General features: G+C 37.5%; 1 protein-coding gene across 1 annotated transcript in view; it reads right to left on the bottom strand.

Moving 5' to 3' along the window:
• Positions 1–907: 907 nt before the first annotated feature.
• Positions 908–14688, bottom strand: part of APOB (apolipoprotein B) — a 36426-nt gene continuing 22645 nt past the window's right edge. Inside the window, 5 exon segments of the mRNA XM_058020175.1 lie at positions 908–2164; positions 2166–3776; positions 4837–5020; positions 5844–5958; positions 6409–13989. Coding sequence (XP_057876158.1) covers positions 1955–2164; positions 2166–3776; positions 4837–5020; positions 5844–5958; positions 6409–13989 — 9701 coding nt within the window. The 3' untranslated portion in view covers positions 908–1954.

Genomic DNA, 14688 nt, shown 5'->3' with positions numbered 1-14688 from the left:
TATTTATTATTCAGTTAGCCCATTCCTTATAAGTAAATACTTTTTTTAGCATTTAAAATCCTTCCAAGAACAATGGATGATGGACAGAAATAAATAGACATGAGGGGAAAAACAAAAGAAAACAAAATTTAAATCGCTTTTCTCCCATAACTATTATAATTTATTCTATTGTCCTTTGTTTCACAGGGTTGTTTGTCTTGATGAAGGGAAACAACAATCAGTCAGTGGCCGAGAAATCTGGTTGTGTTTAAACATTTGTGTTAAAATTCAGGGAAAAATTCAGGGAAATGAGTTGTGCAGTCTGACATCCAATAAAGATCAGGTGACCCTTAGGCTTTGGTTTCCTTGTGAATGAAGGTGAAAGGGCTCTGCAGCCAGCATATTTTTTACTGGGATGCTCAGTAGAACATGTAAAAAGGGAATTTTATACCTTTGGTTCCTCTGGGCAGGGCAATGTATGCAGATTAATTCTATTCAGAATCAAAACATATTTTATAGTTCACAGGGGACTATTCTATCTCTTATTCTGCGAATTTTTGCTGTGATGTCTGAAAACTCTGAAGAGAAAATTGATTTACCTTACTTTCTAAGAGACAACCACTTACTGGCGGCTAGATAGGTGTGTGTATAATACAATGCTTGTGAGATTCTGACTTCTGGGTTAAAGATAAGAATCTCATAAGTATTTGATAAGAATCATTATCTGATAAAAATCATTACTGGTGAAGTTACTCAGATAATAATATTATCTATCAATAGGGATGTCAAAGTCTGGGAGCTCCATTGCTTCATGTATGTACTCCATCACACCATGGAATCTAAAGAGCTCTGTTTTTCCCATTAATGAACAAGCAAGAACCACCTTACAGAGTGAATTGATTGTATCAAAACAGACATGTGCACAAAATTTCTAGTGTTCTTTGTCAAAAAGTTTATTCTCAAAGAGGCAACATTATTTCAGCTCGAGCATGCATTTCTCTACGACTGTCTGTATAGTACACCACTGCTGCTCAACATATTTTTCACTTAAAAACAGTCTTATTTTGTGAAGGACTTCTTCAACATCTTAAATTCATCTTTTAAGCTGAAAATTCATTTAAATGGCCTAAGCGTCTGCCCAAGAGGGGAAAACTTTTTGACTTCTATCATACACAGTGATGTCCATGAAACTTTGACACTTGAGTAAACTCATAATAAGTAAAACATAGACAATTTAAAGTGAAACCAGAAATATCATGGGGAAACAGGTGAGAAAACCCTGTATTTCTGAAATATAAATTAGCCAGTAGAAAGAAAACTAATATAAAATTCTTGGTATAGTTGTCTGAAAACTGACACAGGCATAAATTAATTCTTATTTAAAAATCTTTGTATTATTATCTGAAAATTTCCAGGAGTCAGATTTCTACATATGTTCATATTTGTATGTTAATTTTCAATTTTTGATGCCATTTTCAGAATTTATAATTTTTTTAATTCATGGTTTTACACATGCTCTTTTCCTTACTTATCTATTAAGGTATCTCTATGCTGGGAAATAGATGTGTTTCCAAGTCTTCCTTCAACTGGCTTATGAATGTGACCTTTATCTTAAAACCTGTTTATTCTATGTATTCCATAGCTTTTGTGACTATTTACAATATGCATTGCACATTATTAACTTGATCCAACATATTGTGAAATTACAGAAAAGACTTCCCATTGACCTTGAAAATTGTTGGATTAAGCCTTATGCTCCAAGTAAAAGTAGTTGTAATAAATGACACAAAAATGTAATAAAGAACTCATTTATTGGCTTATTAAGCTTATTAAAATAACCTAGTGTAGATTATCAAGTTTTCATTTACAAATTCAGATTCAAACATATATACCTGAAGCTCCAGTATACTGATTGCTGTTATATTTAAATACATTTTGGTAGAAACTTGTTACTTTTCCTCTTCTACACGCCCATTCAGGTGTTCATGTGCTGCTGGATATTTTCCATAATCTCCTGAGGACTCACTTGCTCACCATCAAGTTGTCCATTAGTGAAGTGTTGCATTTCGTTCCATTTCTTGGAGCCTTTCTCAATGCCTTGCTGAATCAGTATGTGTGTCATTTCCACTTTATTCCTGAGTGCCTGTCTGCTTTTTTGGGGCATTTGGTAAATGGCCTGCCAGTCACATGGGCACCTGTATTCTAAGCTCTCCTTGACGAACAGCTACATACGGCTTTATGCTTTCAGCTGTTATTTGCTCAAGCCAGCGAAGAAGCTCTGAGAGGTATTGCAGGAAAGCAGAGTAATTTTCTATAGTTAGATCAATTAACCTTTTGGCTTCACTGATTAGCTTTTCTTGGGACTGACTAAGCTGCCCATAGATCTCCCGGAGTTTTTCTTTGAGTTGCTTGTTATGTTCATCAATTTTCCTCTTAGCAGCTGCAGACCAAGATCGGATTTTTTCTTGAGCAGCAGATGAGAGTTCCATGATCTTCTGTTTTCCTTTTCCTTCAAAATCAGTTATAAGGTCATAATATTCCTGACTGTAGATTTCCACAAATTCTTTTACTTGCTCTGTCAGGCGTGTAGCAATGCCAGCCAGATCTCCAATACGCTGGTTGTGCCAATCTACGACAAGATCTATGATATTCTTCAGCCATCCCAGTACTTTTTCTTCCACCTCATAGTATTTCACTGACAATCCAAGTGTAGTTGGATCAAAATATTCCTCCCGCAATGACTTTACATAGAGGAGCAGCTGGTGCAGCTTTTTTGAAAGGTCCTGGAATGTCTTCTGGCTGAAGTCTTTGAACTGAGAAATGTATTTTTTAACATCTTTTGTCAAGGATCTCAGCTTCTGGGCAAATTCTGAAGCCATTGCATCTTTGTACAGCTGTTGGGTTTCGACTTTGATGTCTTCAAAAGTTTTGGATTGCAAGCTTCTAACCATTTCTTCTACCTTCTGAAAAACTTGCTGCACTGCTTGTTTCAGTTGCTTCAGCCTTCCTGCAAAGTCAGCTTCCTGAAGAGTAGCAAATGTCTGCCTGATTTTGTTCTGCAAATCTTTCAGCATTTCTTTGATTTGATCAAGTACATTACGACCTCTAAGAATTGTTTCAGAAGCAGGAAGTCTGACTTCCAGCTCATTGATAGCTGCAATCAAGGCATCAAAGTACTCCTGAAGTTTTGAAAGGCATACATCAGCAGTTTTTGCTGCCTTCTCTGTAGTCATGAGGTATATTTCTGCACCACTGTACTTTTCAGACAACCCAGGGACCTGAAATTTTGTGGTTTTCAGGAATTCAGTGGCTGAGTCAATTACGTGTTTTATTTTCTGGTGGTACTGTTCTATTATGTCAATTAAAACGTTCAAAAGTTCCGCTTTTATTCTTTGATAGTCAAAGTGTTCAGCCTGATCTGCTGCTCTTCGATAAAGCCGTTTAGCTTTGAACTTCAGCTCCTGATATTTGTCCGAGGCCTCATTGGCAGCTGTGCGAAGCTGAGCATCTAGTTCATCTATTTGATTTGCAGCAAAAGTGTATGCTTTTTCAGCATTATTCTGCATTATATTCTTCATCTTTAAGGTGGCAGCACTGATTTCCAGTCCCGTATGCTCCTTATGGTACCGATTAACATATCTATAGACTGCATTTGTCATTTTAGGCACTCTTGCTTTCAGACCCAACAGCAAGTCTTTGGCAGCATCCTCGTTCCAGTTGAATTTCATTTCAATCTGGTCAGGTTCTTTAAGGGATATCTCACCTTTTAGTATGTCGATGTCATTCTGGGGAGCAGACTGAAAATAGAAAACAGGGTAAGAAAACTCCAATATTATTTATGAGAGTATTTTAACATTCTCAGTATTGCACCTTTAATTTTACCATTCATTAAGACAAGCACTCCAATTTTTTGTCCACTGTCTGTTTGCTGTCTGTTTGCTTTCATCCTGAAAGTTTATTTTGGAAGAAATTATCATGTACCAATCTATTTCAAGCTCCTTCAAAGCGCAAGACTAGAACATAACTTAGTCTGGTCTTTAATATCTGACAGCAAATAAGATTTTTCCTTCCTTTGTATTAAATGCCCATCATGTCTCATAAGGCAGGTGAATTACTTGGGAAAATGAGCCTTCTACTCATTCCTGAAATCAATTAAATTCAAAATTCAATGAATCCAAAAAGGATCTTTTTCATATGAAAATATTAGAGGATTTAATTTTGTAATCATTTAAATAAGAGACAATTTAGACAGTTATTCAGAGAAGTTAATAAATCCTCAAATGAGAATATATTTACCTGTATAGTTTTTCCATTTTTATAATAAATAGTGAATTATGAGTTGCTTCTGATCCCTAAATTACTATAAATTTTTTTTAATTTGGAAATTATTGTAGTATGCCAATAATAAAAACATGTATTGCAACAGATTAAAAAATTAATATTAACAGATTAAAAAAGATACTTCACAGATGATCTGACCTCTTCTAGTTGCCTTATTCCTATAATGGTCACTTATGTAGTAATTCCAAGTAGCCTGATGGCTACCTATTAAACATGATGGGTAGCTTATCTAAAACTGACTTTGTACATTCTTCGCTTTCAGTGGATGTGCCTTCTTAACCTCAGGAGATGGAAAAAAATAACTCTGTGAAGGGCTTGAAAACACCTCTTTACACAGATACTATTTTTAGTACTAGAAAGTCCAGTGTAGGAAATAAAACCTTAAAGTACTGATACTTTAGTTTTTATTTGGTGGTTAATTTATATCTCAGCATACACACACACAAAATTTAAAAGGGAACTTTTTCTCTGACCACACCAAACATTTTTGCTTTTTATGGCTCATATCAAGCTTACCTGAGTTTGGTAGTACACTCTGGCAACTAAAGTTTCATTGTCCCTTTCCATGACATAAGCAAGGGTCCCAGCTGAGGGTGAGGATATTGAGCCTGATGATTTCCATTCATTCTCTTGGTAACGCACATGAACATCTGTGAAAGTTGGGCTGATGATGTCTAGTGATAAAGCGTCCTCCATGCCTCTGCAACCACAGTAAATACACAGCTATCAAGCAATGCAGAAAGCACAAGCCCAATGATGTATGTCTGAACATAGTACCACTTATAATTTCATAAATATATATATATATATATATATATATATATAATTAAACAATGCTTTTATGATGAAAATAAAATATCAGGTTTATTATCCACATTTCTTAAAATTTAGCCTGACATATTCAAAACTTCATGTCACTCCAATTTTCCTGTTTTAGATAAAACTATATTGAGCTCTGTTGTGAATTTTCATTAAATTAGGGCAGGTAAACAAAGACTGTAGCTGTACCATTGTCAGCTTTCCACAGATTTCTACAAACTGACGGCAATTTTTCCACCAACACAAGTATGGACACTACTGTTTATCTGCATTTGTACTTGCCTTCACTGATTCCGTCCCTTGGATGTATCAGCACAACACTTGCAGATTGAAACAGGCAGAAAGAGAGACAAGTCTAATTCCTGGTGTGGGCACTTGTGAATAAAAATTACTCTGTACTGGCTTGTGGTGACAGAGGGATCCACTGGGAAGGAACCCAGCTATGTTGATGGTTAGATCTAGAGCTTCTCTGATTATAAAATACTGTGTTTATGTCTCAGTGGTTTTCTGACCACTGAGGTGGTGAGAAAAGCTGTTCTAGAAACCCTGAGAGGGAACAGCTTTCAAGTTACCTTGAGAAGGAAAAGGACACAGCCCATAATGGCAAGGACTGCAAAGCACCCTGGGGTATTAGAGAGCAAAGCAACAACACATCATTTGCAATTATGTATATTATAAATTACATTATTAGAGCAAGTCTTTACCGAAATCCTGAAATAGTTAGATTTTCCTGGTAGTTTGCACTCAGGTCACGATGTGAAAAGCTGCCAGTTGTCTTCATGACAAACACGCCTTCTTTATACTCATAGTTTGAAACAACTGTGAAAAAGATTTCAAATGTGTATATTACCAACAAAAAATACAAAAGACATATCCAGTTGTACGTTAGATGGCCTGTTTTGGGGTATTTCACTGATATGTCAAATTATGCTTCAAGAAACTGAATGCCCATAATGTCCCAAATAAAAAGACATGAAAACATTTGTTTAACTGGAGCATTTTAAAATTCACATTATATCTCAACATGGATATGACTGACACACATGCTATATATATATAGTCATTAGCCTTCAGGGTGACTGACTGAGACTCTGATACTAATTTATGAAAAACTACCACTCCTGGTAAAAGAAATTTCATCTAAAATCAATGCTAAACAGACAGAAACACCTTCATATGCAACACTCTGGGGAAAAAAGATCTGGAAAATCCTAGAATACAATAATTTTTTCCCTCAAAATCATGGCATATAGAATTTTAATGTCTTACCATTCAGGTCATATTCCAGGAATTGCAATGTTGAGCTGCAGGTAGAGTCAATGGAATGTTCAAAAGAATCCTTCTTATTTGTCAAGTCTGTTCTCCAGGTGACATTGTACAAAGGGGAAACAACTTTGAAAGATCCAGTCAAGGCACCAAATGATGGGATGTAAATTCCAGCAGGCAAGGATATTTTCAGAGGGGGGATCTCAATTTTCTGTTCAGGAATGGTAATTGTAGGCATTTCAAAATCTGCAATTTTATTAGCTACTTCATCTAGATCTACAGAGAAACTGCCAAATGAAACACTCTTTGGTAAAGTGAATTGAGACATAGTTATTTGGTATTCAGGTATTGTCACCTCAAAAAATGGCATTTTATATTCTTCTAATGTAATATAATTTGCTCCTACATCCACTTTGGGGAATCTCAGCTTTGGCAGTGTGGGTAAATGAACATCAAATGGCATTGTGCTTAGTGTCTGTGGAATTTTTATGTTGCGCAAGTCAACAGTGTATGCTGGGACCTGGAGAGTGGTGAAAGGAAGGCTGAACTCTGGAGTGCTGAGGACAGGGCTTGGAGCCTTGAGGTGCAACCCAGGAATAGTGACAGTGAAGCCATCGGTCAGCTTATTCACAGGTATGGGGAAAAAGTAACCATCCTCACTCTTGGTGTACACGAGTGATGCTGAGCCATTCAAGTACTGTTTCCTGTCAGCACTGGTAGTGACGTCCAGCTTCAAAATATCCCATAAGCTCTTCTCAGAAATGGGACACTTGATGACTTTGAGGAAGTCCATGTATCCTTCCAAAGAACCAGAAATATCAAATTTTGCTTTTGAGTTTTCATTTGATAAATGCATATCATGACTGAGAGACAGGGAGTGAATTTGGCCTTCACCCTTCCAGCCAGCTTTCTGGTTTGCAGGACTGATTTTCACTACAACAGCCTCATTAACTGATGCCATGCCCAGGAAGGGATTTGGCTGAATGGCTTGAATCTGAAGATCTGCTGATACATCCCAAGGAGCCAGCTCTAAGGTTGCTTTGCATCTCTGAGTCCCCGTTGTTGTGAAACGAGATGTGCATCGTGCATAATTCTTCCCATTGTGCTCCCAGACTGCATAAATACGACGGGTAGATGCTTCAACTGCAAGTAATTCTTTGATTTCAATCATCCAGAGTCCATCTGCTTTAGAGTGGGCCTCGAATCTGAGGGATGACCGAGCTCCATTAGCATTTAAATAGGCATTTACCTCATGGTCTAAACTCCCAGAAAATGCATTTCCAGTGTAAAATACTCCATCAATACCTCCAGTTGTAGAAGATTCTACTGATATGTAATATGTCAGGCTCTCTAAAGCAAACTTGTGAGCAATTTCTCCCTTAGCACTGGTACCATATTTGAGAGTATTAAAATCATACATTAATTTTATACCTGAGGAAAGAGTGGGTTTAGATTTCGTATTTCCAGAAAGTTCTTGGCTGAAATTCATTTTCAAAAGTGGTGTGTCAACTTCTATATTTGTTGCCACGGTAGCTTCCATCATCCTCTTTAAGAGAGTGATAGTGCTATCATGGTTTCCTCCTAAGTATTTGTTATTACTCAGGGATAATGCTGTGGCCAGCTTCAACCCCCTTTTTCTTGTCAAACTTGTTGAACCATCCAGCTTAAATTGCAGAGCCTCAATGACAGAAGAGGATGAAACACCGAGATGTCCAACAATATCTGACTGATTGAACAGTCCAGCATTTGCAGTTAAAGTGATTACACTGGATTTAAATGAGAAGTCATAAGTAATGTTGCCCATGGCAGGAACTAAGATGTTGTTTGCTGAGCTGTTGATTCTGAATCTAGGAAGCTTTAGAGTGCGTAGATCCTGGGGGATATGAAGGACTGGAAGCTCAAAAGAAGGTACAACTACTGTGTAAGATGGAACTGAAAAGCCAATTATTGGGACTGTGAATCCTCTTGTGCTTATTTCTTTTGGAAGCGTGAAACCAAAGGCTGGCATCTCAGCAGTGAAAGGAGAAACTTCAATATTCACAACTGGAATGGTATATCCTGGAATTGTGAGGGTCCGTGGTATTTTGTTCAGTGATGTTTGTATTTTGTATTTGTCCAGTTTTGTTTTGGCGTCATTATATGACTTCGTAAGAAAATCGAAAGCTGCATTTCTCCCTTTCTCAAAATGCTTGTTGAATAAAAGGATGTTCTTATTAAGTACTTCATGCACTTTTGCTAAAGGAAGTGGGATTGCATGCATGTCTTTGTTTTTCTCATACTGAGCATTCAAATTTAATTCAAAGGATTGTCTTGTTGTCTTCAGTAATTCCTTCAGGCCTAGCTGTTCCCACAGTGAATAATCTTTCAGCTGAGGAGTTTTGATTCCAGTGTAGGGAATCTGCATCTGAGGAATGCTTAGAGGAATGTTTAGGAAGTCCAGGTTGGCATCTCCATTCATTTCAATATGAGCTTCAATTCTGTCATCATTGCTGCCAGCAGACATATTATGGGAATATCTGTACTGATTGAATCTGCCAGTAGCTTGCCAGTTGACCTGCTGAACAGAAGAACTGAGGGCAAACCCATAGTTATTCAGGAAGTCAATTTTGCCAGTTAGTTTCATCGGGAAGCTGATTTTCACGTTTCCATCATTGTTTGTAGAAAGATAAATTTTGGAAGGGTTTGCCAAGAAGGAAAATTCATTATTTACAGTTCCGGTAATCCGTCCATGGAGCCGAGCATTGTGAGAGCCTGTTAATTCTACTTTCATTCCTAGAAGCTCTCCTGTGCCTTGCACATTCAGAAGGCTACGTCCCACGCGCTGCGACTCCATTTCAGACTGAATCTGAAACACTGCAACCATTAAGGAATGGCATTCATATTTCATAGCTTGGTTGACTTTCAGGTACTTATCATTTATTCTGTTGTTGGCAGAAAATGTAATAGTGGGGCCCTCAATCTTGAAAGTGGCAAGTGAATCATGAGTGCCTTCATCGGAGAAATTAGGTGAAGCCCATTTCCAGTTTCCTCTACCAGCAGAGGTAAATGATATGTATCCTGCTTCTACCTCTGTTGTCATGTTATTGATCAGATCAGCCTGGCTAGAGAAATCAGCTTGTGGAATATTCAGTCTGTGAGAATATGCCATTCCACTCTGCATCCAAATTTTTCTTTGCAGCTTGACCATTAAGTTATTCTGTAGTTCTACTGAATTTTTCTTTGTATTTAGGTTTGCTCTAGTTTCAGCTTCACCTACTACTGAGGTCCCTAAAAATACCACCTCATTGGTGTGATCAACTTTAAGGAACCTATGGCTGACTTTCATGGCATTTTTAAGGTTCAGCTGTTTCATGTCAGGGGCCAGCAGACGTGAATCTGCAGTAGCACTAAAAACTAGGAAGTCTAATTTGGATGTTGTTTGAGCTGAAATGGAAGTAACAAATTCTGGACTGTTTGCAGATGTTGTGGTATTACGAAGCTCAGCTTGTGTAGACAGTGTGAAAAATGGAGAGGTGACTCTGAAAGCACCAGACAACTTGCCAAATGTAGGGACAGTCACAGTACGTGGGATATGTGGGAGCTGGAACTCTGGTATCTTCATGTTAGGAATCTGGAGCTCATTTAGATTTAGCTTTGGAATCAATAATTCTGGTATTTGAAACTGAGGCATTTGTATTTCTGGGAAAGAAATATCAGAAAAAGGCATATCTTTCATCTTCAGGTCTTTCAAATAGACATCGATAGATGGGAACTGTAATTCTGCAGACATGAATTTGTCTATTGTTCTCACAATCAGAAGCTTAACTTCAATCAGGTCAATTGTGAAGGAAGGAATTGGAAAGGTATTTAGAATTTTAAATTCCGGGGTAGTAAATTTCATTGGGATTTTCATGTCCTTTAGTCTCTTAATGTTGATCTCATAGGAGGGGATACGGAGATCAGTCAGTGGGACAATGAATTCTGGTGTTCGAAATGTTGCTTCCCGAAGACTTCGGAGACTAACCTCAAAGGCGGGTATAGTGACTACAACTGCCCTGATTTCAGGGATTTTAAATCCAGTTTCAACAAACTGTTTTACATTTTCAGCCCAATTTTTTAGATCATACTCTTCAGCCAATGCAGTGATTTTTTTGGAAGCTGTGTTCCATTGGTCAGAGATGTATATGACAACAGAATTGTAGAATTGGCTTATCTTCTGAAGACACCACTGGAGTTCCTGAGAAATATCCATTTCAGAAATCCTCTCTCGCAGGTCTTCTAGATGTTCATTTACCTTGGCTTTGAGATTAGCAAATGTTGTTGAGTCTATGAGCTCCCTGAGCCAGTTAATTACTGCAGCAAGCTTTGTGTCCTTTAGCTGTTCCATGTATTTTGAAATTACAGTTCTAAAATCTCTTATATACTGTTTCAGGGCTTCTGCTTTCTGTGGAAGTTCTAGATTTCTGAGTTCCTCATTTATTTTCTGAGTCACTTCTCGAATTCTTTTATTTGTGTCGTCTACAAATTGGTTATAATCAAAAGCCTTAAGCTTTTTAATAACCATGTCAAGGAACTTGTTGACTTGCTTTATCATCTTTTCATAATCAAAGGTTTGCACTTTCTTGACAGCATCATCAACAAAAGCAACAACTTTATCAAAGTATGACTTCACATCAGCATTTTGCAGGTAGATGGTCAGTTTCTGGACAGTTTCTTTTATCCTGTACGTTTTAAGCAGTTCTATCATTCTGTCAATTAAAAAATATATCTGCTTATCAATTTCATATTTTATAATCAGTTTGTGCATACGACCACGGAAAGCGCTGATCTTCTCAGATAATTCATATTCCTCTATCCAATTTAGAATAAAGTCTTTGATTTGTTCAAGAATTTCATTAATTTTTTTGATTGGCAATGATCGCTTTAATTTTTCTAAGCATTCTTTAGCATCAAACGCTTTAATCTGTCGTTTCAAATTTTCCGCAATGCTTCTGAGATCAATATTCTGAATCTGAATCTTGAGTGATTCTAGTTTTTCCTGTATTTTAGCTGCAATTCTGTACTCATCATCAAGATTTTTAATCCAAGCCAAAGTGCTGCTTCCGATTTTGTTAAGATCATATTGTTGGAAAAAAACCCGCAATTTTTCAATGATGTTGATTACAGTTGTTCTTACCTGATATTTGTTTTCTAGAGCTGTCATTGTTTCAACTATTTGATCAAGAATCTGTGCAATAAGTGCTTTAATGTCGTACTGCTCATAACAGTCTTTGATGTATTGCTCAACTTTTACCAGATAGATCTGCAGCTGAGACAGTATTTCTTGAAGATTGTCCATGGCTTTTTCCAGCATAATTTGGAGATCATCAGATGTTATTCTGTAGTCCTTTGTGAAAGCAACAAAATTATTTTTCATGCTGCTAACTTTGCCTTTGATATCTAATTTGTCCATGTAATCGGTAATGTCCTGTGGCAGTTTGCTCAAAGTTGCCTTGTATCTTTTCACATGTTGTTCTATATCTATGCTCTTCAGATAACGTTGTATGGGCTGCAGTGTGGATAGGATGGCGCTTCTGAGTTTTTCAAAGTAAACTGGCAAATTTTCCAAGAAGGGTAGGCTGATAACATGCATATCTTTATTTTTGTCATACTTGACAAAGCCAGAGATGCTGAATTCTTGAGGCTCCGATATGCTGTTCCTGAGACCCAATAGATCAATTAAATTAACTTCTTCAGATGTGAATGGCAGTATGACTGATCTGTCCATTACAGAGAGATCTGCTAAAGCTCTTCCATTAAGTTCCACACCGATCTTTTCTGCATTATTGTAAGTGCTGAAATCTTGTGAATATACATTATTGTTTAGCTGACTTTTCAGTTTCCAAGAACTTGACTGCTCCAATGGAGTAAAAAGCATCTGAACTTTGTTGTCAAGCAGGGTAGTGTACCTTCCTCTAGACTTCAGGCTATGGCTGGTAGAACCTCTGTAATCATGGGAGAAAGTGAAAGCCAGAGGCTCTGCTTTAAACAGCAATTTGCTGTACAAATCTCCTGTGTGTTCACCCACAGCAACCAGCTTTCCATTAGCATTGGTGTGTACATCAGCCGTGATGACAAATGGGGCCATAGTGGAACGCAGAACATTGCTGAAATGGAGAGGTTTGGAATCACAGTTTGTGTTCATGGTAACTGAGGAAGAAAGTCCTGCCACATCCAGATGAACTCTGTGACTCACTGCTGCACCTTGAACATTTGCCACGGTGTCTGTTTTCAAGTCTGCAGTTAGACCAGCGCATGTAAGGGTGTAGGTGTGCCTTATTTCATCTGCTCCATGGGCTCCTCTGACATTGCCACCCAAGTTCATATTCAGAGGCTCAAGAAGGAGTTCTGCTTTGTTGGAAACTTCCGTTTTAGTGTATTTAAGATTATTGCTCAGTTTAGCTGTTAGTGAGCTAGGCTCCAGTTGAAGGTCAAAAACATGTCTGTGAAACTTGTCAAAGCTGAAGCTGTTGTCTAATTTTGAAACAAATGCTAAGGATAAGCCTGGAATATTCAAATCATTTGTGTACTCCAGCTTAATCTCTTTGAATGATCCCTGCAAATTATTTGAAAACTTGAGTCCTTCTCTATTAACTCTGAAATTTAAAACATGTTTGTTGTCCATACCCAGAACCGTACTCTGATATTCACTTCCCAGCGTTATTTCTGTTAGGCTCACTCTTCCACCTACATTGAATTTTGCATTGTTTTTCCCATAGCGCCCGGAAGAGGACAGTGACATGGAGCCTCCAGCAGTGTCGAGCTTGGCATTCATTTCACTCTGAATTGCCAAGGGACTAAACTGCATGTTGGTGGTTGCACTGCTGGCTAGACCATACCGATTGACATTGAGTGATGACTTATGTGCAGCTCGATTCTTCTGATCAGTCAGGGAGATATCAGTGTTGAAAACAAGGTCCTGGGAATTGAGGGAACCTGCAAACACGGCAAAATACTGGATTTGCTTGTAAGTGGCTTGGTATTCGGATCGAAGTGCTGCCATCTTCTTTGAAAAAATTATTTCAAGCTTATTGACACCTGCAGTATGTTCATACCTCCCGTTGGTTTCAGATGACATTTTGAGCTGGCCGTTTTCAAACTTCAGTGTAGCTGTGTTCTTTAATAGCTCATTTTGTACATCAGAAACTGAAGTAATGGAAAATGAACCGTCACTGTATCTGCCAGATATCTGATTGGTAGCCTGAAGGTAAGAAGACTCCAACTTCAGATTTGATTTTCCTTCTAAAACCCGCCTCTTTTCATTGTATGTGGTAGACAGAGTGTAAATGCTCTTTGCATACACTGAAGCCACTTCCAGCTGCCCTTCCATATTGACATTATTGGTATTCATGTTATTGATCTTTTCAGAAACAATGTCACTGGAAAATGAAAGCTGAGGACCCAGAGAACTTGATGCTGTAAGTGATAAGGTGTAGTTTGAAACTGGAACAGGTTCATAATTCTTTCTGCCAGACAGCTTAAAAACTGATGTTAAGACTCTGTGCTTCAGGTGATTTTCGTATGCACAGATGAATCCATTTCTGTTATATGACGCTTCTCCAGAACCTTTAATAGGAAAAAAGAGACAAAAGGTAAGTGTGTCTATACCTTTTAATCTTTGAGAACTTGTCTGATGCCACTGAACTTCTATGCTACTGCTTGAATTGCAATTTCTGTGATGATATTTTGCTTTAAAAGCCTAAGTGATTTGGTAAATACTGAATATTTCAGTAAAAATGGCTACTATTTTGGTTTTTGAAGCTAAAGTTTTGAATTAAAAATAAATTAAGTTTCTACACGACACTGCTAAATATAGTAATGTGAAATAGCATAAAATTATGTCATTATTTAAATTAAGAAGATGGACTCAAGAATAGCCCATATCTAACATTCCTAGACTTTAGTGTTTTGTTTATCACAGCTCAGTTATGGCGAGGAGTTTAGAAGAAAATGAAGTCAGGTTGTCCTTTTGCTGTTTAAGAACCCAAACTGCAGTTTTAGGGAAACCAACTTAAAAATACCATATTATGACAATATATGGACATAAGAAAAGATAAGACAATTTTATATACATATATACACATATTAATAGACTGAGAAATAAATTGTGGGCATACCTACACATACACTTGCACACCTGATTTTGAAAACAGTTGATTTACCAGCTGCACAAGTGTTTGTAGAATCATGCCTTCAGTTTTGAAGGACATTTTCTTCAGTAAGGAACATCCAGGAAAACATGGACTGTAAAAGTCTTAACTGAAT

The sequence above is a fragment of the Melospiza georgiana genome, chromosome 3 (assembly GCF_028018845.1).
Source record: "Melospiza georgiana isolate bMelGeo1 chromosome 3, bMelGeo1.pri, whole genome shotgun sequence".
Classification (NCBI taxonomy): domain Eukaryota; kingdom Metazoa; phylum Chordata; class Aves; order Passeriformes; family Passerellidae; genus Melospiza; species Melospiza georgiana.
This window is presented reverse-complemented; position numbering and strand designations above follow the sequence as displayed.